Source organism: Periplaneta americana, chromosome 16, assembly GCF_040183065.1.
Source record: "Periplaneta americana isolate PAMFEO1 chromosome 16, P.americana_PAMFEO1_priV1, whole genome shotgun sequence".
In the NCBI taxonomy this organism is placed as follows: Eukaryota; Metazoa; Arthropoda; class Insecta; order Blattodea; family Blattidae; genus Periplaneta; species Periplaneta americana.
Window position 1 is genome coordinate 108977400 of NC_091132.1, and position 27956 is coordinate 109005355.

Below are 27956 nucleotides of genomic sequence, written 5' to 3' on the forward strand. Positions count from 1 at the left end.
GACAGAAGGTATGGTCACGTAGACAGTTGTAGGCAGATGTCTGTAGCCTCCTGGTGTATTAGGTTATGTTTGCGAGGAAGCATTGTTTGGAGCGAAGTATTTTTACCGAACGTGTGTAAAGAAATTATTTAGATGTTGGGATCGATTCGGAAAGGCTGTGCACTAGTTGCACAGTCTTCCTGGCAAGAAATACGACGAAGTTTTACAAAGACTGCATATGTTTCTAGCAGTGGAAACTTATCCAGCATTAAAGATGACAAGAGTTTCGGACTTGGTGATAAATTTGTCAAATCCTCTGTTGAAAAAAGAAACCATAATCGGTAAGTAGATACTGTAAGTAGATAACCTTCAGATAGTGACTGAAAAACTGCAGGATATGATGAGATTTGAAAATAATACGGTAATTTAATACTCAATAATGTATTTACTGTGTTTGACCTCACGGCTGCTTTGTATGAAAAAAAATTTCAATTTTGCCCTTGACCATATTGTGCTTCAAACGCAAGAAAAAAACGAGTTATTGGGTAATGATAAGAATACCTGTACGACAGAACGTCAATGTAGGCATTACCGGTATGCTTTTGTGTACAAATAATTTCATGATGATTTCATGACGTTTTGTTAGTCTTTGTGAATAAGTAATTAATTATGCATGTTGGGTTTATTTGGCAAACTATTATTATAATAGACTGGAAGCATGTCTTTTACTTGATAAAAATAACACACTGAATGCAACTAAATGACATCAAAACAAGAAACAAATTGACTAAATACAATATTATGCATGTCTCATTGTTGTAATACAGCTCATTAGATAGGCAAGAAACTATTATTTCCTGAAAGAAATTCTTGCATCTTGATAACGAATTTGGTCCGAGTCATTCATTAATTTTCTCTTCTTTGAGTTCTTACACTACCATCCATTTGAACAAGAAAAAACGAATGGTAGAAAGTATAGGCTATTCAGAACTGTCATTTGAGGAAATGTGTAAATTAATTATTTTGACTCAGCCATAGCTCAGTCAACTAATGATACTGTATTTAGCAATTGGCCAGGATTCATTAACTGTGGCACAATGTGTAAAATTTGAGGTAAACAAAGCGGGCGTGGAAACTGTGTTCTTATTTCACTGTTTAGTCCTATCTCACAGGTTCTTAGTACCGGTACTAATCTCGGCAATCGTAAACTCCGTTACAGATATTTGCCTTTTCTGGATTGTTAATGATGTTAAAATCGAAATTCTTGAAGTTGATGAGATGCATGTATAATGAAACGAATAGGTACAATCAAACGGATAGACAATTATATATTACTATTTGAAAAAATTGGTTACTAGCTCATGATGTATTTATTTGGAGGTGCTGTTCGTTTTCTGTCATTATCATAAATTAACATCAACCAAATTCACAAAATTAATACCGTATCATTTGTACTTAAAATTCAGTTGTGTACGTTGGTTTTCTTTATGGAAGTGGCTTCCAATAATATTTTTGTGTGAAACTATAAAATAACTTAGTGTATTAATTATAAAATAATATAAGTAGCCTAAATAATAATGTTCTCTGTGCCAGTGTTTCTCAACCACTGGGCTGTAACCTAGAACCAAGCCCTGGCATCAATTATACTGGGCCGCAACGTGTTCTCCTGGAATTTATCATTTTACTTTTCTAAAGATTTTTTTTCTTAGGAGAATGATTTTCATGATTGTGTCGAAAAGCACAGATCCAGATCCTCCCTATCCAAAATTACAGGACTTACCCATCAGATTTCTTTTTTTGTTTTTCCACCACACATCTATGTGAAACTACATTTTCTGCCACGGCTGTGCTTGAAACAGAGGAACTGCCTGCAACTTTGTCTCCGTTTGGCTGTCACTTCAATTCATCAAAGAATTAACAAGCTAACGAATAGAAAACAGCAAAAAAAGTCTCACTAGCCTCGCTAAATCTTTAAAAATTCTCAGTTGTGATAAAAAATAAAATAAACTAAACACCGGTTAAATTTTCAGTAAGTTATAATTAGGCTAGTGCTGTGGTAATGTGCTACGTTTTTAAATATATAATTAGTATTGTGACTAGTGTTTAGAATTGAGATTTTCATACATTTTATACACAAAATTACATATTAAACATTTGTCGTATGTACCATACTTATGTGTAATAAGTGTTTTACCGACATATTGACATCCTTCTGCTTCCTCCTCAGCTGGCTTCTGTGGTGAGTTACAGTGCATAATCATTTACCTTTTCGTTTTCAAACAAACATAATTAAAATCAATTTAATAATACAATGACCAATGTTATCAATGTTTGTGTCAAGTGTTTGGTGAGCAGAAAGGGATAAAAGACTATGTCGATGAAAATTAGCATAAATTAGTTGAAGATGTTGAATTGAAGAAACTACAACATGCTACAAAATTTCATTAATGCATTGATTGATAATTAAATTGTCAACTTGTCGCACTTTTTTCATAGTGAAGTAATAGCCAAGTCTTAAGATTACGCCATACTTAAATTAGGCCTATTAATATTTCTGTTAGTTAAATGTATGAACTTTAAAAAAACCGGAAAGGTATTTACGAGTAAATTTTTGTTGGGACCGGACCCTCGTGTTACGAAAACATAATTTACTGGCCCGCGGTCTGTGAAAGGTTGAGAACCACTGCTCTATGCAGTTGAATCCCAACCCAAGACTTTCAACCTCTTACTATTAACTATGACATTATTTCAGCGCAAGGTTTCACTTATGTTGTTTTATTAACGGGTTTATAAAGGTAATATTATTGTTTTAAAAGAATAATACAAAATTAACATTCTGTCTTAATATATTTTAATGCCTGTAATTAATGTAGGTGTATAAAATTATTGAAAAAGTAACTGATCATTAGAGTTTTTATTTGTTACTTTTTGCATTTTCATAGTTACCATTTTGTTGATTAAAATAATAATGATTTTATTATTACTGCTGGGGCATACATTTGTCAGGGACACACATATGGATTCTCTTTTCATTAAATACTAAACACACAGTGATCGCAAATATTTTATTTGTCTGCCAAAAATACTACTTGATAACTTATACTCAGTATATAGGCCTACACAGAAAATAACTTTACAATAAGTTGTCTGAATTCCACAAGCCAAATTATGAAACTTGTTATTTGATATTGTTTTATCACAGGCACACATTTATTGTCACGAATAGGCTACATACTATACTGTCCAAAGTTGTTCCTCTTCTAGACATACATTTAACCCATTGTCACATTATACACTAGGCCTACTGTGCATACGTTAATGGAACAGACTGGACTTACTTATTACAAATGAAAATATGGTCGTTTGAGAAAATGAGAATCTTGTCCTCCTTTAATTAGCTGAGGCTAATTTAGTTTCTTAATGATACGAACATTACCTTCACATAATCGTTCTGATGTCAAAAGAACTCTGTGCCTTTGTTACTTGACAGTAAAGGTTTGGTTTTTGATTCACTTTCTTCAGCTTTTATTATTTGTCCACGATATTTCATACTGATGCTAACTTGAATGCAGTTACCACCCAGTCACTTATTTTTAAATGTTCATCCTGAATAGTATTTCTGCGATGTTATTATTGGTACTTTGTTGTTCTTCCATGGATGTATATTACAGAATCTGTGCCATTTTTCCTCATTGTGTCAATTTATATTTCACCACATAAGGCGAAAGTGAGGAAAAATAATTGTGCCATCACACTTGTGGAATTGGAGTTATGTTGGTCCGTTACTCATCCAGTTCTGCCTTCAGAGCCTAATTTTCGGCTCATGGATCACATGGGTTTGCTTCATAACATGTTGACCACATTCAGCGAAATCTTCAGCTGTATTAATTACGACTGATCAAGATCGAACTTTGATCCAGCAAGCCATCAATTCCATCCGTGGGAGCCATGGAGGTGGCAACTTTTACGTCTGTTCTGAAAGAGATTGTGCATAATGTGAAACACTGTTTAAAGTGTTGTGCAGCACCATCTGAGAAAAAGTGAATCATTTTGATCTTGTTATTATTGATGATGATATTCGTGATCAGCTCCTTGAAGAAGTACATTGAGTACTTATCATGGCTCAAGTGGTCTGTTACCAGAGCAAAGATTCTCGGCTCCATGCAACCAAACAGCAGCAGTGTATATTGCATTGGTCCAGTGCTGCAGTGGAACTTCATCTTGCTGCTTCATTGTAATCTATTTGTATTATAGCGTCAACAGGTTGAGGGTTTTCAATCTTTCCTTGTTTTCTCCTTTCAGTTAGGCAAGAGTCCTATAATAGTGCACTGAAAATTAGACAAAAGTACCGTAACGTAGATGTGTCCTTGTGACATGAATTTATGGAATTATATCCACAAAATTGTATGGGTAAATGGTTGAAAGAAAACAGCTCTCTTTACTTACTTCATTTCAATTATTTCATAATGGTTCTTTGTTGACAAATATTATATTACATAATTTGTCACAGACACAAAGCTGTGTGACTTAAATTACCAAGCTTATATATGATCATATAAACAATTTTTCACTTTCTGCAATTTTCAATAGAACATAAATCTACAGAATTTATCAGTTAAAAAATTATTGTTTAGGGAGAAAATATAAAATAGTTTCAATCACTGTAATATCTGTGTTTTTCTTATTCTATTTTTATTTTTTATTGTGTTACCTAATTAATAAAATGTCTTAAAATTTTGTGAAATGCTCCCTGAGCACGAGTATATACTCTTTCTGGGGTGATAATGATTTTTATATATAAAAAATGTAACTTATCTTTGTTCTAGCAATAAATTATGTAGTTATAAGAATTGTCTTAATTTAAAATAAGTTGTGTAATGACTATAGCAAGATCAGTTTATGTTATCAATTTTATTATAACATTTTATTGCTCAGAAGGGAAGTTAAAATGATTTACTTCTGTAGGCCTAACTATTGCACGAAAATAAAAACTGTTTACTTTGTTGTTGGTGTATAGGCTACCTTGCTTTTTTCCAGAAGATAATGTTACGAGTTACGTGGAAATATAAATATTAGTGTTTAGTCCAAGCATTATGCAGTAGTTTGTAGTGATTTTTACGTTATGTACAACCCTTCTCTCCCTTTTGCTCTGGACACTTTCCTCTCCTACCTCAGATCAGGTACCCATCATAGCATTACTGTGCTCGCGACTTCCTAGACGTGCACTGAAGTCTGACATGGCTGATCTAGTCTGGAAATCTGTATCAATGTGAGTGTGTCGGGTTTTTAATTAAGAAATCTTTAAAAATACAATATAATTATTTTATCAGAACTGTCACTGGGCAGAAACCTGAACACAAGTTTCAGCTTTGCATTGTTGATATGAAATGCTATCAGTGATCACAACTGGAAAGCACTAATAGATGCTAGAGAGTTGACAATAAAGAAAGTCATGGTTCTATCATTAAATGTTAGGATACAATAGGAGTCTTTCTCAGAATATGAGACAACTTAGAACTCAACAATTTAAGAGAAGGGCTATGCTCCATTCATAATTGCGGGGATTTAATCAGGAGGTTTGAAGAAACTGATTCTGTTGCTACCAGTGTTGCTGAGATGCTTCAGACCAGCGGTAGTTAGTGTTCCTGAGATGCTTCAGACCAGCGGTAGTTAGTGTTGCTGAGATGCTTCAGACCAGCTGTAGTTAGTGTTGCTGAGATGCTTCAGACTAGCTGTAGTTAGTGTTGCTGAGATTCTTCAGACCAGCGGTAGTGACCAGCAGTAGTTAGTGTTGCTGAGATTCTTCAGACCAGCGGTAGTTAGTGTTGCTGAGATGCTTCAGACCAGCGGTAGTTAGTGTTGCTGAGATGCTTCAGACAAGTAATGAAATTAGTCAACTCCAAGCATCTTGAAATGAGTTGCAGCAGAGTTTGGAGAATTCAAAAACTGTACCCTGTACCCATATAAACTGAAACCAGTGTTCGCACACAATGAAAGTGACAAGCAGGAAATATGTGATTTTGCTTTATTTGTGCTAGCAGAATAGATATTCAACTTGGTAATCATTGGCTGGATAAAGTTTTATGGCCAAACGAAACGCACTTCTTTCTTAATGGTGGTGGTAACACATGTAATTACAGAATTTTGCCAGAAAATGACTCCCAGGTTTTAATTCAACAAAGTTATCGTCATTTGAAAGTCACTGTATTGTATGGTGTATGGCTTCACTTCGCAATTCATCATTGGTCATATTTCTTTGAAGAAGACAACAATGGAATAATAGAGACTACTGTCACAGTAAACTGGGAGCACTACTACAGTATGCTACAGTACTTCGTTATTCATAGACTGAAGGATCACAGCTGTAAAACATATTCTTCATGCAAGATAACTCATTGTCTCGCATCTAAACCCCTACAAAGCAATTAGTCTTTGGCTATTATGTCATCAGTAGGCACTTTCCAACAATATGGCCTCCACGATCTCCAGAGTTCAATCCTGCAAATTTTTTATTGTGTTGTGAGTTACCTTAATGAACGAGTTTTCGTGGTACACTCAACAATCCTACAATAAGTGAAAGATGCTATCTCGTAAGAAATTTGGGATATTCCAGAACATCATCTGCAAAATGCTGTGCATAGTATTCCAGAGAGAATGGTGTTTGTTGAACAAGAGAATGGCTGATATTATTCTTGATTTTTCATAGAAACCAAACTCAGTTGTTTGCCAAACAAATTTTTTCTCGCGACCTCAAATATTATATTCATATTAACTCTCTAAAGTTTGAAGTGACTTTTGAATGTTTTTAAATACATATTAAAACGACTAGGCCAGGGTATGATTTGGTATGGTATATGAGAACAAATAAATGTTGGTTATTTTTATTAATCATAAAGCTAAATACAAGGTAGAAAGAATACCACGAATATCAGATTGAAGTAATCATAAGCATTTTAAGGATCCCTTACTTGTGATGAAGTTGACTGAACTTAATACCGTTATGTTTTTTCTATCCTTTTGTTTTTTTTTTTTTTTTTTTTTACCTCTGGTGGTTTAACCCTAATCCAGCCACCGGTACGCCACTGCTTATGATTCTGCTTTGAAGTTAAATAAAATAAGATAAATGTGAAATAAAATAAATTTTATACATCACTGCAATGTTTGTGCTATCTGATTATCCTTTCTGCAGAAAGTTGTATGATTCTTTCTGTATCAAAGTCACAACAAACATAGATAGGCCTAGTTAAAATAAATAGCCCTTAAACCATTCGAGGGAGATTTTTTCGGTCTAGTTCCAGTGCATTGATTTTATGTTAAAATGCTTCAGATTCTTATAGCTCTGATATGTAGTTTTGGCACCATTATGGGGTAGTTAACATTATGCTACTTATACACAATTCATTTATCCTCCAAAGGAAGAGGACATTTCACATTCATTGCATAGGGATGTTGGAGAGTATTTCGGAGCCATTTTGAAAGTTATGACTGGAATCTCTGTCTGAAAAACAAAACCACAGTCTAGGCCTATGTACAAAGTGAGCTGTCTTGCATTTATATATATATCGCACCCTTAAAATAATACCGTCACAACTACCGAAAGTAAGTTTTGAGTAAATGCAAGATAAACATTTCAAACTTGTATGAAAACTCAGAATTACGAAGTATCAGTATGAGCCCTGCAGACTTTGCACTTGAACTTAGAGATACGACAGTTATAATGTTTGATGGAGGATTAAATAAAGATTACAAAACTGCCTGTAACTCAAAATTCAATTTTTGGGAGTTACGATAGTAATTCTACGGGTGCGATATGAACTATAAAATTTAAATGATCACTGATTAACTCTGTAACTTCTTTACTGTGTGTGTTAATATGAGGAATTTCACCTGGCTGACTAGTTTCGAAGTGGTATTCTTTATTGTCAGAAGCCTAGTGAAGATGCCGCACTATCTTCTGGTTTCCTGTTGTGGTGCACTGTACATATATAACAAGGGTAGACATCCAAACATTTTTAAATCCCGTAAATCACTTATAATTAAATTGCATGCAACATATATATGCATATTGTTCTGCAACTCTAAAGTATATATATTACAAAAAACAAATTTTTGAATATGGCACTCACCTAAATACGGTACGTTTGTATTTTAACTCAATACGACGGAATTTCTTCTCTGCAAAAACATCAATAATTCTATCTTTGAACTGAGAATCCTTTGACATCTCAGACAGTAGTGTCTTCTCAATGTCCAAGGAAGATAAACGTGATAGTCGTTCATTGGTCATAGAATTTTGTAAAAATGTCCTAACCCTTTTAATAGCACTCATACTACGTTCATTTATAGTTATTGCAGGATAGCACAAGACTAAATGCAGAAGCTTTGTCACTTGTTCGTAAATATCTGTAAATCATTCTGGTGAATGGATTTCAGAAGGAGGGGGGTGTGAGTGTGCACGCGCGTTTTCTTTTTTTTTTTAAAGAGGTGACAAATATTTCTCAGAATCAAATAGATTATATTTAATTCATTTTTCAGTTCCTCATCTTTGAAAAATGGATATAATGACAATAATTTTATAACTTTACTGTGAGAAAAACTTAATTTATAGTCACTGAACGTTTTTTTCATTCCACAATTCCACAAAACTTATTTCTTCATAATCTTCAAATCTATTTTTCATTTGAACAGCCAATGAATCTAAAATTTCGTATGTGAGAATAAGCAGTTTGGTGACATCTCTCTTATACTCAATGCTGTCATTTAACAGTTTTGTTTGCTTACAACAGTGAGGGACTGTAGCCTCATTTCTCATCACTTTGAAATTGCATAATGCATTTTTAACTTCATTGATGCACAGTTTTATGTCAGACTAGCCATACTCGTGCACTCCGCTGCACCTGTTAGAAATAATTAAAATATGACGTTTGATCCAGGGAACATTCGTGTTTGATAGAAGGAATATGTTACTTAATTTAAATTGTATTTAAATAATTAAAATGCAATCATTTTGATCCAGAGACCACTCATTTAGTGCAATGACAATTCCTTTAACATGTTTCTTAATTGTTATTACATGCAACCATAGTTTAATGAAGAGTGACATATCATTTAGTTTTAATGTGTATACTTTATATTACTTGCTATATGTTTCCATTGAATTATGGTAATAACTTAATTTTTACATCTTCAGTAAATGGCGCTTGGCCCACTTTAGTTCTGAACCCTTCAAATAACTTAAATAGTGATACAGCATATATTGTGTATGTAATTATATTTCTTTCTTTCGAAAATGTAAGAATTCACGATCTCCTATGTACCATTGCCATGGAATGAATAAATGTGGTTTTTCTTCCTACTCAAAAATGTTATATTTTGCACATAAGAGTTACTGCAGGAACAACAACGCTATAATCTGAGGTGACGGTGAAAATGTATTATATTGTTATTTTAAAAGTCTTGTCTATCCTTAAATATCAGTCCTATCAACATTTTGCATGCAATAAAACTTATCGGAAATCATTTTTAAAGAAACTTTTGTTATGTAACATTTTTCACAAAAAGCAATAATAAGCGAGATATTTCGATTTATTTAATTCAAGCCCCCTTATAACTCCCCTTTTAAATATAGTATTTTGAATGTCATATAGCCTAAAATCTAAGTTACAACGAACTTAATTTATATTCCAATTTTCATCGAAATCCATTCAGCCATTATTGCGTGAAAAGGTAACAAACATCCAGACAGACAGACAGACAGACATAGAAACAAAAATTTCAAAAAAGCGATTTTCGGTTTCAGGATGGTTAATTATATATGTTAGGACCAATTATTTTTGGAAAATCGAAAATTACCAGAAAATGTTTGGCTACAGATTTATTATTAGTATAGATGTTTCTTTTCCTGAAGCACATTGAACAGATTATCAATGAACAAAAACACTTTGCTAAAGAGGCACAGCAAAAACACTAAAGTTGAGTCATTTAATTTCCTAACAAGACCCCAAGCGCAACTAACTGACACTGGATCCCAATCATCATCGTCTATTACATGTTCTACTGCCCACCTAAAGAGATCTTATTGTTGCAGTGGCTTGATAATGATAATTCCACCTTTGTCACTGTGGGGAGAAATTTGAAACCTTTTTCCTGCAAGAGTTCACTCTTGATATTTTTTTTTTGTAGATCTACTGAAGAATGTGTGGAGCATAGTGAGATCACAAATAAACAGTTTAATTTGTTTAATGTGTTTCGAGCCATTCAATAACACTAGATGAGAATAACAAAGGATAAATATTGCATGCGGATAAGACTGTCTCACAAGGACCTGAACACCTTCATGACCTCCTGCTAAGCAAGTCTGGCATACTAGTCTATTCCCTAGTTTCCAGAGTTTTAAGTTGTCCATAATAATGGACGACATTTCTTCTGCACTTTTGTTTTTTGAGACATTAAAGAACCCTAAGAATCTTTCCTCAACTCTGTCTTGTATTGCATATCTGAATATAATGCTTAATTGAGCTCTGCACGAGACGTCAGTTGTGTCATCTGTTTGATCAGAAATAAGTAGTGCTTCATTTACTTCATCCCTCATTCTTCCTTGCAGCACGTCAGTTAAGCATTCTATCAAGTCATTCTGTTTGTCGCTAGAAGCACTTCTGAAACTGGTGTTGGAGTGCAAATGATTTTTTTAGATTTTGTTCTTCAGCTAGTAAATCTAAAAGTTCTGAGTAATTTCCCCTGCTTGCTGAATCTTCGTCTTCACGATGACCACGAAGTGGGAGTTCTTGTTTACATAAGTAAGTAATTGCTTGGATAAAGTGACCTAGAATTTTTCTGTTATTAGCAACTTTTTCATTGTACTCAATAGCAGCAAGACGCGAACTTTCTGACAGAGTGTTCAATTCGATTTCGGCCTAACATATGAAAACTTTTCACTGTTCTTTAAATGTTCTTGTGGAGATTGATGTTTGCACGCTTTGTTCAAAAATTTTTATTGTTGAGATGCCATCTTTACTCCACTCAGATTCACTTCCAAACATAACACAAACAAAGGAATACAATTTATTTCTATTTGTGCTACCAGTCAACCACTTGTATTTTGAATACCATTGTGTTTTGAATTTCCTGTTCACATTACCTTCCTTTTGAATTATATTTAAATTGAGAGTAGGTTTTCGATTTTTTATGTCGCACTTTTGTTCATAAGATAAGGACGAAAAATCTGTATTTAATAAAAATTCAATTGAATCAGAATTACTTTGATCACACATTTTATAAAAATAACTGATAATATAATTAATAATCCATCATACTATTAATGCTCAGCACATTAGAAATTAAGCTTTCATTGCTGCATTGCTGCCTAACAGACACACTAGACGTGAGAGAACTGAGACAATATTGGGAATATCTCAGTGTTCAGAAGAGATTTGGATATGGACTATACTACACAGTCTACACTCCTGAAACCAGCCGAATGGCAGAACTGAACTGTATTGTGGCACTTTGACATAGTGGTGCAGTGCCAGTAACAATAATGAAATCATGTTAACTAGTAACTTCGTAAACTCGGAATATTAATATAACTTAGAATTTTAATTATTATAAACACAGATAAGTTGGGTAGACACTGTCTCAATGTCTCATAGCACACTTCGCCCCTGGTGGTGGGGTGTGTTCATGATTGTGTGGAAAAGTGTGTATGTTTTGAAATTGAGTTGGATGTTTAGGGGGGTTATTTTTGTATGTTTGTAAATTTTCTTTTGTTCTAGAGTGTCGTTAAGTTACTGGTTTTTTGGCTGGATGTATAGTATTTTCATGTCATTGTCTATGTTGCTATAGTTGTGATTGGAATTTATGATATGTTCAGCGTAGGTTGAATTGTTGTATAGTTTGGTTGTGGCTGTGGTATGTTTCTCCTTGTAACGTGTTTGGAATGATCTTCCAGTCTGTCCAATGTAAAAGTCTTTGCAAATATTGTATGATAGTTTGCACACCCATATATACGCCTAAGTTGTATTTAGTTGTGTGTCTTGTCTGTGTCTTAAGATGTTTTTGTAGTGTCTCTTGTGTTCCGTATGCAATCTTGCATTTTAATTTCTTGAAAGATGATGCAATTTTGTATGTGTTCTTGTTTTCGTATGTTAGTGTGATGTATTAGTTTTGTTCTTGTGTTTGTGTTTATTCTTTCTTATGATGTTCTCTATTATATCGAGGTTATATCCATTGTCATGTGCTATATAATATATAATCATTAAGCAAAATATACTTTCTCCAGTTCTTCTCTAACAAATGTTATATAGGCACATGCAATTTATTTAGTTGTATCTAAGTCCAATGTCTATTACTTAATAAATATAGCAGAAGTAAAAAACGGATATGATTTTTATAGATCCCTGTCAACACTCAACTCTCCAACTATTCCATTAGCCATCAGTGGGACAGTAGCAACAAAAGATGAAAGCAGAGATTTTATGGCTGTTTTCCCTGATGTAGTAAGAGATCTGACTGAAACAGGGAGACATTTAGAAATACCAGATGTTACAAAATGGTATGCAAAGGTATGTTATATATGTTCATACATCATACCACAGTAATTTAATTGAGGATGTGGGTGCAATAAGAGCTTATAAACTGTTATTTTGAGATTTTTCATTTTACTTATAGACTGTACAACATTAACTGAATGCTTTCCCGTGTTTGAGACCAGAGTTAAAATCTCTAAAAGTCTGAGTGAAGTGTAATGGAAAAGATTGGTCTTAAAGTAGACTTTACCGAAAAATTCCCTTCTTCCTTGATATCACTTACCTATTATCATTGCGATAAGGAAGTGTCCTGTTTCATTGGCATATAGTGGGGCTTCTTATTGCTTGTACTGAAGCTGAACCTACTTATATACAAACTGGTCTACCATCAACATTACAAGAATAATGTAATTATATTTTATCTTAACTATAATCGTGATACTGCACTAGTTACATGTATAATATGAAGTAAACACTTATCTTACAGGTATGCTCACTAAATTGAGTACAGTTGAGGAAAAATTATATTTTACTCTGTTAAACACCTTAATATTTTCTATGCTTCAGGACAGGAACCTGGTTGTATGAAAATTATCTTACTTTCAGTACCGGTACACAAAATATTTGTTGCTGGACTGAGATGACTGCCAGAACAGCTTAATTAGCTTCTCTTCAGAATGCAGAATAAGAAGAATGGGAGGAGGAAGACAATAATAAAGAAATAACTCTGTTAATATTTATTTTCAGGTTTTGCAATATAATGTTCCGGGTGGAAAGAAGAATCGTGGTCTGGCTTTGGTTTATGCTTATCGTATGTTGGCTCCCAAAGATGAACTTACACCAGAAAACATTCGTTTGTCACAAATAATGGGATGGTGTGTAGAAATGGTACGTAATAATGCTGTTCTTTCTTCTTACAGCACCTAAATGAATCTAGGAAATGTTGAGTAGCATATGTTTAAACAGTTTGTTTAATAGGCCAGTTGAAAGTCTGTTCTTCTGTATTAGGGATTCCCAATTACTGAAGGTCTGCATACCCTTTGCTTTTCAAAAACCAAACCATGACCTTCTAATTTTGAAAATATTGATATATATGTATGACAAATGCAAAGTAATTTTTAGTAGTTCTTAATGATTGAAAATAGATCATAAAATGAAAATAAAATTATTTACGTAGTTGAAAATAGTATATTATGAAACTAGAGGACACAATACATGTACATATGCCGATCACATAACCAATACTAACCATACATAGAATAACATAAATGCGGACATGGAAATCCTACACATACAACCCAAGAACCAAAAACTCAACACACTAGAACAATACGAAATATACAAACACACTAAAACACACCCCGATCAAATTCTCAACACACAGATCAATTTCAGTACACACACACTATTTGACTCCACTTTTCAACACCTTTCAACAATCAAACGCATCCACATAACAGGCAGAGAAGTTCGAGATGACGCCGAGATCTAGTAGGCTCTGAGGATGGTGTGTGAAGCACCGAAACAGCTGTAAGCCGCTCAAACTTACATAATTAACATGAGTAAGTCCACTAGTTAATTAATTAATTATAGTTTATAATGTTACATTTTATTGCATGAGTCAAAGTGTAGCAAACTAGCAAAGTACTTAATTTTGACAAGTATAACATTATAAGCGTGTTTCACACAGTTCTTTGTACAGCAGCATTAACAAAGAAATAACTACGGTGTCAAATTTATATTGCTGGATAGTTTGATATCATAGTCTATGAAGAATGAGTTGGTATGACAGTAGTGATGTATTAAATATTATTGCTCGGAAAATTGTTTAATAACATTAATTTCATGGCACAAGTTATGACAAAAGCATTTTACAGGCCAAGAACTGGAATTCTAAGAAAAGTGGATGTAGTATGAGGTAGCCAAACTCCTATTGTGCCAACAATAGCAAACCGAATTGTGTACCATAGTATAATTCATACATTCACTTCAGACTGTAACTCTAGGAATTAAATGTGCAAACAGGTATTACTGTACATACAGTACAGTGACTCCTCCTCCCCACAAAAGAAAAATGGCTGGCTGGAATTTTCTAAGTCTCAGAAAAGTGGAATTACGCATGTGTGGGACGGCCTTACATAAGGCAATATGTTTTTGAAGGGTTACGTCTTAATAGTTTAAATCTAGATATTATCAGTAATTTTTTTCCAACATTCTGTATTGTAACAAAGATGAATAGTGGCTTAAAATATCAATAAACTGCCTATTATAATAGGTTCGAAATGCCCCCTGCAGTAGGTGAGTGTCCACAAGACTACAGAATGGCTCAGCACTAGACCTTTGGTTCTATAATCTTTTCGTTATGAGTTTGAATCTGTATTGTGACAGAATTATTTAATTCCATTTTGTAGCATATCTGTGTAGTATAATTCCATGAATTTAGTGATCTAAAAACCCTCTAAACATTCCATATTTATGACAGTTTTAAGGCAGCAAATGGATTTTGGCGTCGAGAATAAGTTGAGTAAGTGAATTATTGTCTATTGTTTCATACGCCTTAATACGATTTAATTGACGTCATTGAGGAGTGAGATAACATGTGTTTCAAACTGAGCTAACCATAAGCATCACTTCTTTCTTAATATGTGTTTAAATTTTATGACGGAGTAGTATCATTATGAAAAGGCATTCACTACAACATGTTACTTTGAGTTTTAATCCAGAGTTCTCCAGTTCGAGTCACTTGCATCTATGAATTTTTTATAAGTAAATTAGATAATGCATGTTATAAAATTGAAGTCGTGCAGTTTAGGTATTGACATAGGAAGCTAAGAAGGAAAGTATTATTTTACAAAAAAAATATAACTGAGGCGCAAAATAAAAGTACCTGTATCATTTTCTATAATTTAAATAAATAACTGAAAAAAAAAAAAAAGCCACGTTTTTAGTAGGAAGTTCATTTTTCATGTCTTTGTATGACGTCCTATAATCTCTGGTACATGGACCATACCATATGTGAAGGGTACACGGGAATAACGATCAAGGTCCATTTTAGAAAGTTTCGAGAAAAACGAATTTTAAAGTTTAAGCACTTAATACTTTGTTATGTATGTATTTAATAGAAATTGACGTAGTGGAATGTCAAGAACGATGATTTCTTATTACTAGCTAGACCACATGATAGTACTTCTTTTCCACTATAAGATAGCATTATTAATTCAATTTCGATTTTTGATGGACCTTGATCGTTTTTCCCGTGTACCCTTCATATTTGAAATTAAATCTGACCTTTCTGCCAAAGCATCGCAGGCATTCTGAATTAGTTGCCATAATTCATCAGTGGTCGCGGTTGCAGGGGATACATATGGCCAGTTCTTTCAACAAAAAATGGTATAGAAACTATAAATACAGGAGATGAAAAATTATACAATAAAAACCTTTCCAGCCAGGATTGAACCCCCATCTCCCGCATATTAGGCCACAATTCTATCTGCTAGACTATAGGCAGCTTGGAGATCATCTGAGTGACGAACATTCAATTACTCCTTTGATTATTGATTGGCTATCATATCAATATTTCTTTGAAACGACAAGTAAACCCTATGTTAAAACTTTGATTTTGACCTGAACAAGAGTCTGGCCAATTTTTTTCTTGGGACTGTACAATGCATTCGGGGGAAAAAAAAAAGAAAAGTTCAAGTGTGGAAGATAAAGTTAATGTTCTAAAATAAATCGAGAATGGTAAAAGCAAAGCTGATTTGCAGTGTAAATTTAGTTTTGTCAAGTATCACTTGTGAGGTTCAGACTTGTCTACGAACAGTTGACTAAACAACGACAAGGAACAATTGTGAATGATTTACAGATGCAGTATTTTGCAAAATGGAAGCAGGAAAATTACAGATTACGTTTTTAATTGTGAGTACAATGTAGGTATATTTTAATTATTATACATTATATAATTTTGTTTCGTATTTCATTATCTTCTACAGTCCAGTATTTTTTCGGAATATAAAATACATATATGCTTTCACGTGTTAATTAACTAGGTTACCTTGCTGACTAGTTTCAGCCGGTGGATTATCATCAAAACTGGTCTGAAGACCATCCAGTTCTGATAATAGCCCAGCTGATAATCCACCAGCTGAAACTAGTCAACAAGGTAACCTAGTTAATTAATTAACACGTGAAAGCATACCGGTATATATATATGGTATGATGTTAAAAGTTGTGTAATCAAGATGTACAGTATTGTTATTAAAAAAAAAAAAACAAGAATGATACAGTATTTAAGAAGGTGTAGTACTGTATATAAAATTACGAATGAAATTATATAGTAGTGCACAAAATACGTAATATTGTGAACATATTTCTTCCTTGAATTTTATTTACTGTTATTTATTTTGTAGTAACACTTGTTTGTTGTGACATCATTTGCTAGTCGTTTAATGATGCTATAACAGAGTTCAACTGTATTTGAAAATCGAAGTTTCTCTAATAATCAGAGCCCAGATTTGTATGCAAATGTTATTTATTTGAAAATTATATTTTAGACGATTTTACAATAATTTACGAGTAATTGTGCATGTAAATGCATATTTTGATGGAAAATTATTTTGAATGCACATTTTCTTATTTATACAAAAAAATACATGCATTTACTTATAGATGCCTTTTTTTAAATCTCAAATTTATTAAGAAAGCAGCATTGTGTTTTACGGTACTGACGAATGGAACAAAAATAATAATAATTTGCTACTTGATGCTATGTAAATTGGCAACTTTATTCCGGTAACAAATTCATTGTCCGAAACATTTCAGTGATGAGTATAGATAAATTTTACTGACGGTGAGCTCATTTGCACAGCAGATACGCAGTTGAACAAAGTAGCTACTCCTATTAGCTGTAAAGTTGGGAAAACCTACTTTGAGTGTTGCATTAAAAAAAGTGACGCATACTTAGAGGGAGCAGTTTAGTTGCTCACGTAACATGCGATATACGAATATGTAAGTGGCCACTATCTGCTCAAGGCCGGGGGCTACTCGATTGTTCAATAATCTTTTATTCATGCTCTAATTTCGCAATCTTCCAATTAGCATAAGCAGCTAATTCCTTGCATTTTGTCTGTTGGTCTTTATTTTCGCATACATATCTGAGTTCTAGTGAAGACTCTCCTTGTAAATCATTAGTCATTACACAACTCATACAATTAAGGAAATTTGCTTACGCTATACATTAATCGCCTTATATGAAAATGAAAAAAAAAAATTATAAACGTTTTCCTTAGTTTATTTATTGATGTATATATTTTTAATCCATTTTTGATCATTTTATTTAAGGCAATTTAAGTGGAAATCTGTTCTTTATTTTAATTTATATGAACCATGTGTAATTTAATAACCAATGATTATTTACAGATGCAAGCTTTTTTCCTGGTGATAGATGATATAATGGATAATTCTGTAACAAGGAGAGGCAGGCTGTGTTGGTATCGTCATAATAATCTTGGAGTACTTGCTGTAAATGACGGCCTTCTGCTTGGACATGGACTATTCCAATTGCTGAGACAGTATTTCCAAGACAAGCCATACTATATGAACATTCTTGAGTTATTCCATGATGTAAGTTTAATTTCAGTAATGTTTGTATTGCTCCTGCAAAAGTATAATCATAACCCGGCTGGAATTGTGGTAATATTACTCACACAGGGTCATATACACAAGTCTATTTGATCTTGTTACATATTTAGTCTCTTTTAGGTTCACTCATTTAAGTGCTAATACACTGTTTAAACAAACTAGAGGACCACTTTCTGAAAACTTCCTGTTCCTTTATATGGTTCTGTAATTAATAAAATATATGAGATAAAAAAGGTATAATATTAAATGGAGTGTTAATTAAGCATGGAATATTGCTAATAACTTTTGATATATTCATTTCACGAAAAAAATGGTTATGCTTATGCTGTGCATTAACATACCTTTCATAGAAGCCTGTCTAGAACATGAGAAAGTAGAGAACAAATCGATGGGAAATTATGAATGATCACAATGTAGTACAGTAGAAAAAAATGTTAATGAAAAATGTTCTGTTTTGCGTTTTGTGGGAATTTTGGCAGACTAATGAGTAACAAGAGAGGTTACGAGGGCTATTCATAAAGTAACTTCCGTTTATTTTTTACAAACCTGTGAATGACGTTACAGAATTGGGTTACAATAAGTTTGAAAGTATGCACTAGTTTATTTTTCGACATAGTTTCCAATCACATTGAGACACTTGTCATAGCGTTTGACGAGCTTTGAAATTCCGCAATCGTAGAATTCGGCCGCCTGCGACTGAAGCCAACCTACGACGCTGCTTTTCAACTCTTCGTCATCGTCAAAGCTCTTCGAGCCAAGCCATGTCTTCATGTGCATGAAGAGATGGTAATCGCTAGGCGTCAAATCTGATCTATAGGGAGGATGATCTAATACTTACTAGTTGAATTCTTGCAGTTAGGTCGCAGTATGATGCACTGCATGCGGCCGGGCGTTGTCATCCAGGAAAATCACCCCAGAGCTTAACATGCCACGACGTTTGTTTTGAATGACCCCTTTCAAGTTTGTTAGTGTGTTACAGTAACGCTCAGCTTTAATTGTGGCATTCCTCTCCAAGATCTCCACTAGCAAAATTCCTTTTCTGTCCCAGAAGACAGTTGCCATGAGTTTCCTCATGGAAAGTGTTTGACGACATTTTGTGGGTTTTTTCGGGGAGTGAGTATGGCCCCACTGCATTGATTGAAGCTTTGTTTCTGCATTCACATACCGCACCCAAGTCTCGTCTCTGTCACAATCTGATCTAGAAAAGCATCACCTTCTCTTTCATAACGCTCAAGAAAGGGCAGTGCTGCTCCCATCTGCTGAGCCTTTTGTTCCTCAGAAAGGAGTTTAGGCACCCATCTGGCAGAAAGTTTCCAGTAGCCCAAATCTTCGGTAATCACTTTATACAGAAGAGTACGACTAATCTGTGGAAAATCCTCACTAAGCTCCAACATGGTGAACCTGCAGTTTGCTCTAACCCTTTCGTCAACCAAACAGAATTAGATCTGCATTCATGATACTCGGTCGACCACTTCTCTCTTTATCATGGACATTGGTTCGCCCATTTTTGAACATACAACACCATTGTCTTACACCACCTTCCCTCATTACTTCTGGCCCATAAACTTCACAAAGTTGGTGATGGATTTCACTAGCTTTACAGTTTTTGGCCACAAGAAATCTTATCACAGAACGTACCTCACACCTGGCGGGACTTGTGGTTGCAGCACACATTTTGACAGCACGTGGCTCAGAAAGGAACAAAGACACGACCTTGAATCTACCACTGCTCGACGTGTACTACTTCAAGATACACTCCACCGCAAGAGCAGCACCACTGTCTCTGTTGTTACGCACGCTATATGAAAACGGAAGTTACTTTATGAATAGCCCTCGTATTTGGAAATTTGTACAAATAACATTTCCTTTGTACAAGCTTTCTGACTATATTATTTGATTTCGCCCCTTTTCCTCTTTGTCATCACCACAGTCAATACTACCAGCCTCACTTCCTCTTTGTCATCACCACAATCAATACTACCAGCCCCACTTCCTCTTTGTCATCACCACAATCAATACTACCAGCCCCACTTCCTCTTTGTCATCACCACAATCAATACTACCAGCCCCACTTCCTCTTTGTCATCACCACAATCAATACTACCAGCCCCACTTCCTCTTTGTCATCACCACAATCAATACTACCAGCCCCACTTCCTCTTTGTCATCACCACAGTCAATACTACCAGCCCCACTTCCTCTTTGTCATCACCACAATCAATACTACCAGCCCCACTTCCTCTTTGTCATCACCACAATCAATACTACCAGCCCCTCTTCCTCTTTGTCATCACCACAATCAATACTACCAGCCCCACTTCCTCTTTGTCATCACCACAATCAATACTACCAGCCCCACTTCCTCTTTGTCATCACCACAATCAATACTACCAGTCCCACTTCCTCTTTGTCATCACCACAATCAATACTACCAGCCCCACTTCCTCTTTGTCATCACCACAATCAATACTACCAGCCCCACTTCCTCTTTGTCATCACCACAATCAATACTACCAGCCCCACTTCCTCTTTGTCATCACCACAATCAATACTACCAGCCCCACTTCCTCTTTGTCATCACCACAATCAATACTACCAGCCCCACTTCCTCTTTGTCATCACCACAATCAATACTACCAGCCCCACTTCCTCTTTGTCATCATCACAATCAATACTACCAGCCCCACTTCCTCTTTGTCATCATCACAATCAATACTACCAGCCCCACTTCCTTTTTTTCTTATATCCTTCTCTGTCTTTTTTTTCATTAGTGTCTTACTGCTACACTGTGGATTGCAAGAAGTAGTGAAGTGTTTCATAACCTCTCCTATTTAAATCCCATCCTCATCTTCCCGTGGTGTAACCTGTTTTTAACAAATGAGGCTCTAAAGACTGAGTCACAGCGGTATAACATTCCACAAAAAGTGGAGGAAATGCCATTTCAGTATGCTGACCTGCAGTGGCAAGCATTAACAAGTAAGTGGTGAAGAGAGGATATGGTTGGTGAAGTTATTTGACATTCCTCCTGACTAGGCCAACACCAGATGTGGTCCTCCAAACAGTTCATATTGGAGAGCAAGAGAGTTAATGGCTTGATTGCCAAGAACTAAGAATTAGTTAACAACAACAACAACGACATTTTTCACTGTTGACTGCTGTAGATGGATCTCTATTCTATATTGTAATGTTTTTTCTTTTATAAAATCATTATTAGAAAGCCAGTATGTGTACAGGTAGCTTTCAGAATGGCCCCGAGGTTCACTCAGCCTCCTATAAAATTGAGTACCGGGTCTTTCCTGGGGGTAAAAGGCAGTCAAAGCGTGGTGCCGACCACATCACCTCATTCTAGTGCCGAGATCATGGAAAGCATGGGGCTCTACCTCCATGCCCCCCAAGTGCCTTCAAGGCATGTTACGGGGATACCTTTATCTTTTACCAGTACATGTAGAAATATGGGCTTCTTGTGTAGAATGAAAATATCAACTTTCAGCAACAAATACATATGCAGCGTTATTGTTTGTTATATAGTAAAAAATGCTTATATTATTATTGTTTTAGACATAAAACTTCTTATTTCAGTACTATGTCATCATCATCATCATCATCCAAACAAGTATAAGGCCCAAGCCCCTTTACAGCCTCAGTGAGTCATTCTCGGTCCACCTTTTTTTGGACAGTCTAAAGATCTCTTCCCTTGGGGACGGCGTGGCTTTTGGAAGTCTATTCTGATTCACTCGCTGGACATGGTTTTCCACTGCAGCTGGTACTTGTTTATAAACTGTCAGACTGGTTGTAATTGAAGTTCTTGCATGATATCCTCATTTCTTTTGCGGCCCAAGCGACTATATCCTTGTGTTGCTCTCATAAATGTAATTTCACAGGCCGTTATTGTGCTGAAATCCGTACTTCTCATTGCCCAGGCTTCACTTCCGTAACATAGTACAGGTCTAGCTAAGGTTTCATAGAAGTGTATTCTTGTGTGTCACTGTACTAGGGAAGGCTTCATAATTTTGTTGATTATTCCCATTGTCGTATTTTGCGCTGATCACTGAATAAAGTGTGAGGGGTAGAGATTGCGAAGACCTATAGCTTCTCCTACCACCCCTCCTTGTGGTACACCCTGTTTTAAACTAACGGGGCTCTGGTGACCGAGTAGCAGTGGAATAACTAACATCTGATGGAGAGGAAATGCTACATAGGTGGTAACCCCACCAATTAATCCCGTCTGGGCTAGCAACCCATTATGCGTCCATTTTATGTTGCTTTCAAGTATCAGAACTATGTAAAGAAATTAATCCAAGATATTTTACAACTGTTTTTATAAACAACTAGTTCATTAGAAGTTCAAATACAATTTTTTCAGATACTTTGAAAGTTATTTCCTTCCATAATAATGAAACATATTCCCTCTGAATGGTGTTTTTTGCAAAATACTTTTTGTTGAACCTACTCATCATCAGTTCTTGAGTTTCAGTGCGAAAACGCAAGTAACAATGCCAGGATGATCAGTATGTTTTTCATTTGGGAGTAAAACAGTAGCTATTTCAGGTCACTGTGGATTGTAGGTGAGAGTTAAGAAAATATCAGGTTTGCCATGCTTTCCAACAATAGACATAGCATCTTGGTATAGCTACTGCATTTTTCGTGAACTACCTTGAAATATAGAGGACAGAATCACTTTTTCCTGCTAAGAGATCTTGCTGAGGTAAACAGGAGACTACAAAATCTTGTAGGTTTCTTATTTCTTATCTTTTGGTCTTCCTTAGGAACTGTCATTTTTGCGCTTCCTCCAGACAATATTGGTCTACCAAATATTGCTGAATTAACTTGTGTGACTAATGAATGAATGTTAGCATATGTTGAATCAATGATGTATAATAAAATTGGCCATCAGCTCGTAATGAATTGTTAATGGCAGGAAGTCAGAGGCCTAAGTTATTTATGTGTTTCATTTCATTCATTTAGTGATCTGCCCAAGGGCAGGTCTTTCACTGCAAACGCAGCTTTCTCCAATCCCATATATTTTCAGCTGTTGTGAAAAATCTAATGCTGAGATGTGGAAAATGAGGCAAATGCTATGTCAGAGTTATAGAAACTTATTTGCCCAAAATAAAATTGTTCATCGCAAATCATTAGCAGTTCCAGTGTTTCATTCATTGCTGGTTGCGAGAAATAAACTAACTCATTGCAGCAGCAGGAAGTGAAATGGCCTGCTGTTCTCCCTACAACAAAATGATATGCTTGGTAGCGATCACAAATCTGATCGATTAAACCAAAAGAATATGAAATTAATTTTGATGTGGTTTAAAAACCCAACTAAAATAGGAAGCATGACTCAACTAGGCCTACTAATAACTCTTCCATAATACTGCATTCCTACCAAGGAAAATTAGAGAATTATGCATATAAATATCTACATCGCACCACCATTAAATATATGAAAAATACCCACATCGCTTGATTAATAACTATAAAAATATTAAATTTTTAATAGCAATATTGTTATCTTACGTAAGGTAAGTTTTGTAGTTTTTAGTAACATACACGTATATAGTACATAGCTGTTATCAGTAAATTATAGAAATGAAGATCTAATTTAAGATATTCTCTACATCTACTTATATAATCCCAAAAGGTTTCAGCTTCATATTATCAATATAGCATTAAAGTGTATAATTATTAGTGATAAATACTCACGTCATGGCACTAACTATAATAATGTTTCAATTTTAATCATAATTATGTCATCAAACATTCTTAAGTTTTGTAGTTCGTAATATTCAATACACAGGCTGTACTCAGAAAATTACACACGAATCAAACCTGTAAATTCTTTTTAGTAAGTCTTAGAGTTTTTAATAATCAGTATATAAGAAAAAATTACACAAATGAAGATCGACATATTGGCATTATGATGTTAGAGAATCTAAAATATATGTCGGCAATCCTGCAGATCATGGCCTTCGTGTAGTATTGTTTATTGTAGTGTGTTTTTTGTTTTATTCTGAAATTCAATTAGTTCTCAAAACTGATGAAAGATGGATTTTGCAAAATAGGAAAATTATGTAGGAAAACTAACGCTTCACTGAAAGTTACTATTTTTGTGAAAAACCTTGGATGCCAAGCTTCAAAATGATGGGTCACTCATTAAAATCCATTCAGCCGTTTTCCCATAATTTCCATTACCAGTTCAAATTATATATACAGATTTATGTTTTATGTATTAGTACATTGATATTTTCATTGCAGATTAAATTAAAAATATTACGAACGAAGTACATCTCCTTAAGAAATAATGACTGTGTGAAGAGACATGTTGAAATTACATGTCATCTCTGCGATCATGAGAACACTTTTAAACAGTCTATGATTGCAATTGAGCTTCCTTGTAATGCGGTTTCTTTATCCTGCACAGATCAAGTTAAAAACTACAATGGGACAGACATTGGATATCCTTTCAACTCAGACTGAAGGAAAACCTGTTTTGGAGAAGTTCACAATGGATCGTTACAACTCAATTGTGAAGTATAAAACCGCATATTACTCGTTTTATTTCCCTGTGGCCCTAGCCATGTACATGGTAAGTTCATTCACTTGTGTAATATTATTGGAAGGATATTTAAATTTACGTTTTTTTGTGTGTTTTATGTAATAACATTTTAAATGCTCTAACATGATTTCCTTACTTTGGATAGAGGGTGAAAATGTATGGGGATTTGTGTAGAAATGGTGCATAGACGTCAGTGAATTACCAAAGAATAAAACAGAGAATATAATATACCAGTATTTATAGGAATTACAGGATAAAAATAATTGTTCTATATATAATTAAAAGCTATAGGCCTATTCACTTTTTTTTTCAGGCAGGTTATAATGATCAAGAAATGCATCGTCAAGCAAAGACCATTCTTCTTGAAATGGGTCAGTTTTTTCAGGTCCAGGTATGTGATATTTTAGTTACGAAAAGTAAGCTTTGTTGTACTTTTATTTAAAATCAGCTACAAATTATTGTATTTTCTGTTAACTTCCATTTATGGTAATTATTCTTGTAAACAGAAAATGCTATGAAATTTAGCCTTGACAAAGAGGGTCTGGGTTAGTTTTCATGAGTAATAGGTCTCTTTTGGCTGAGAACAGTCACTATTTGAAAAGACTCTAGTCGATTCCATGCCCACTCGACTGCAAGATGGAGGAAGATACACTAAATATTGAATTGTGGCTTTTTGTTTTTGTTGTCTTTTTTGTTTTGTTTTTTTTTTGAACGCTTAATTGTTTGAATGTTCTAAGGCAGACGCCAGTAAGTTTGTTTTGTTTATCCCACGAAAGATATTTTTCTTGAGAATAAAATCTTTTTCTTTCCATTTGCAGCCATAATGTCATACCATCAAATGGGCAAACTTGGAACAGTATTTTAACTTGGAATGTTATCATAGGGCATTTTCGTTTTGTCACAGTGGCAACATAATCTTCACTTGCTACTTTCTTGTGCAGCACATTAGTTCTATTACAGTTTGGTGTTACTGTGACAAAACGAAAATACCCTATGATAATGTTCCAAGTTTGCCCATTTGACAGTAATAAATAATGACAAAGTCATGGCATAATACATTCATGAACCTGATGTTAATTACTAAAATAATCATAAAAGAGAAAGGAGCAATTATGTATATTTTGTCTCTCTCTTAAAAACAAAACAAAAAGAACATAAAAAGCACTAGGTTTTATTTGAATGCAGAACCTCATGAATACCAGGCCGGAACGCTACCATTAAGCTATCCAGTAACACACAGAATACCTACTGTAGATATCAGGCAACGTGGTCCAACAACATGTAACATCGCCTGTCTCCGAATTGTAGCGAAGATACCCGAAGGGAACTTTGCTTCTAGAGAGCGGCCACTTTTTCTTTTGACAACTGTACAGTAGAGTTTCTCATATCCGAAAACTGTGGGACAAAGCCAGTGTCGGATAATTGAAAAATACGTTTATAGGTTATGTAAAGAGATATTGTACTGCACAAACATTTTTTTCCATGTTGAAATTCAGTAATTTTCATATAATGCATATTCATTTTTGCTCTTTAGTGTAATAATACAATTTATTATATCATGTTAAAAGTTAATAAGTGAGAATATATGCTTTGAAACAAAATTCCAGCTAACTTAATGTTTATATTTTGATAGGACGATTATTTAGATTGTTTTGGGGATCCAGAAGTAACTGGTAAAATTGGTACTGATATTGAGGATGGCAAATGTACCTGGTTGGCAGTGGTTGCATTGCAGCGAGCTACTTCAGAACAGAAGGCCTTGTTTTCGGTAAGTTTGAGAGCTTTTGAAGTATAGAGTAACCGAGAGTGAATAAAAATTCCTGGAGTTACAGTTGGAAAGGCAACAGTACTATCCAAGAATCTTGTCAATGTTGTGTGCAATGCCTAAAATTGCTGTTATGTGTATTGCATTCAAGCCTGGAGCTTGAGGAATGATAGAAGGATATTCAATGTAACATTTGCTACAGCATCAGTGATAATATACCGTATGATTCAGATGCATTGCTGTTTTGAGATCCTCATATTTCCACAGTGCTTACTTTCTTATCTTGGATATTTATATGTATAATTTGACAAGACTTGGTGCTGTTGCCACGTTTTAAATGTCTTGTTTATTTCTATCAGTCTATTTGTATCGACGTACCAGTATTAACCAGTTATGTGCTTTGTAATATGGCAGTTTAAATTAAAAATGCTGTACCTAACTCTGATGTTATATTTGTGGTTGATTAGGAATGCTACGGCTCAAAAGATCCAGAGAAGGTTGCAGTAATAAAGGAACTGTACAATCAACTGGGCTTGCCATCTACATATGCCATATATGAGGAAGAGAGTTATAATATCATCAGAACACACATTCAACAAGTGTCGCGTGGAATGCCTCATAAGCTTTTCTTCAAATTCATGGAAAAGATATACAAGCGCGAATGTTGAGAGACTAATATCAAATAATACATTGAAAGAGATTTATACAGACTTCGTATTTTCAATAGATACGAAAGAAAGTATCCCATTTAATTCCTATGAATGAGGATATAACAGTAAGAGCCATTGTTCATATAACCTTTTAGTTTTTCGAAGAGCATTTTCATATTAGAAAGCAATTTCAAAATTTAATTCGACTTCAATTCCTTATTTTTTTACGTAAAATATATATTTGTGTTTGCACATACTTCTCTCTTTTCCACTCTGTAGTGGGTTCTGAAATACAGTGACATGACTGTCAAAGGTTAACACACATTTGATATTTTCTATATGTAACTCCAAGGACAGGCAGTGTTCGAAGACTATGTCACTGTTTTATATGTAAATCATATCAGGAATTAACAAAAGTGAACTGTTTGGCTGGTCATAATAAACCGGAGAATGGCTCTGTTGGTTTATGAGTGTGCTGAATAGACATTCTCTTCTTTATCTCGTTTGGAAAATTAGCCTGCAGGTGCAATGTGATAATTCATTAATTTTATTCCATCAATTTCCAGCGTGTTAGAATAGCTCTAATATTCCATTATGAAGAGTATACCTCTTTCATGCAATATTTTTGTACCCATATGACTGTAACTATGATACTAATGTATTAATTTAAGTAATCTTATATATTATATATATGTTTGCAGTGTAAGGTGTAAGAAAGAATAATTATTTTGTACAATAATGAATAACCCAGTGATCCTTAAATGTACAACCTACATTTAAGAAGAGAATCTTTCATGTTGTAGCAAAAATAGGTATAAAATAAAATAATACAGAATTTCATGGTTCTCTGT

The 27956-nt window shown here is 34.5% G+C and overlaps 1 protein-coding gene across 1 annotated transcript; it reads left to right on the forward strand.

Annotated features, from left to right (window-relative positions):
* Nucleotides 1-27945, forward strand: LOC138691045 (farnesyl pyrophosphate synthase-like). The gene is made up of 8 exons (XM_069812698.1): nucleotides 1-320; nucleotides 12371-12539; nucleotides 13251-13391; nucleotides 17919-18122; nucleotides 24556-24720; nucleotides 25004-25081; nucleotides 26324-26458; nucleotides 26923-27945. Exons 1-8 carry the CDS (start codon nucleotides 133-135, stop codon nucleotides 27121-27123), a joined length of 1281 nt encoding a protein of 426 aa, XP_069668799.1. The 5' UTR covers nucleotides 1-132; the 3' UTR covers nucleotides 27124-27945.
* The last annotated feature ends 11 nt before the right edge of the window (nucleotides 27946-27956 follow it).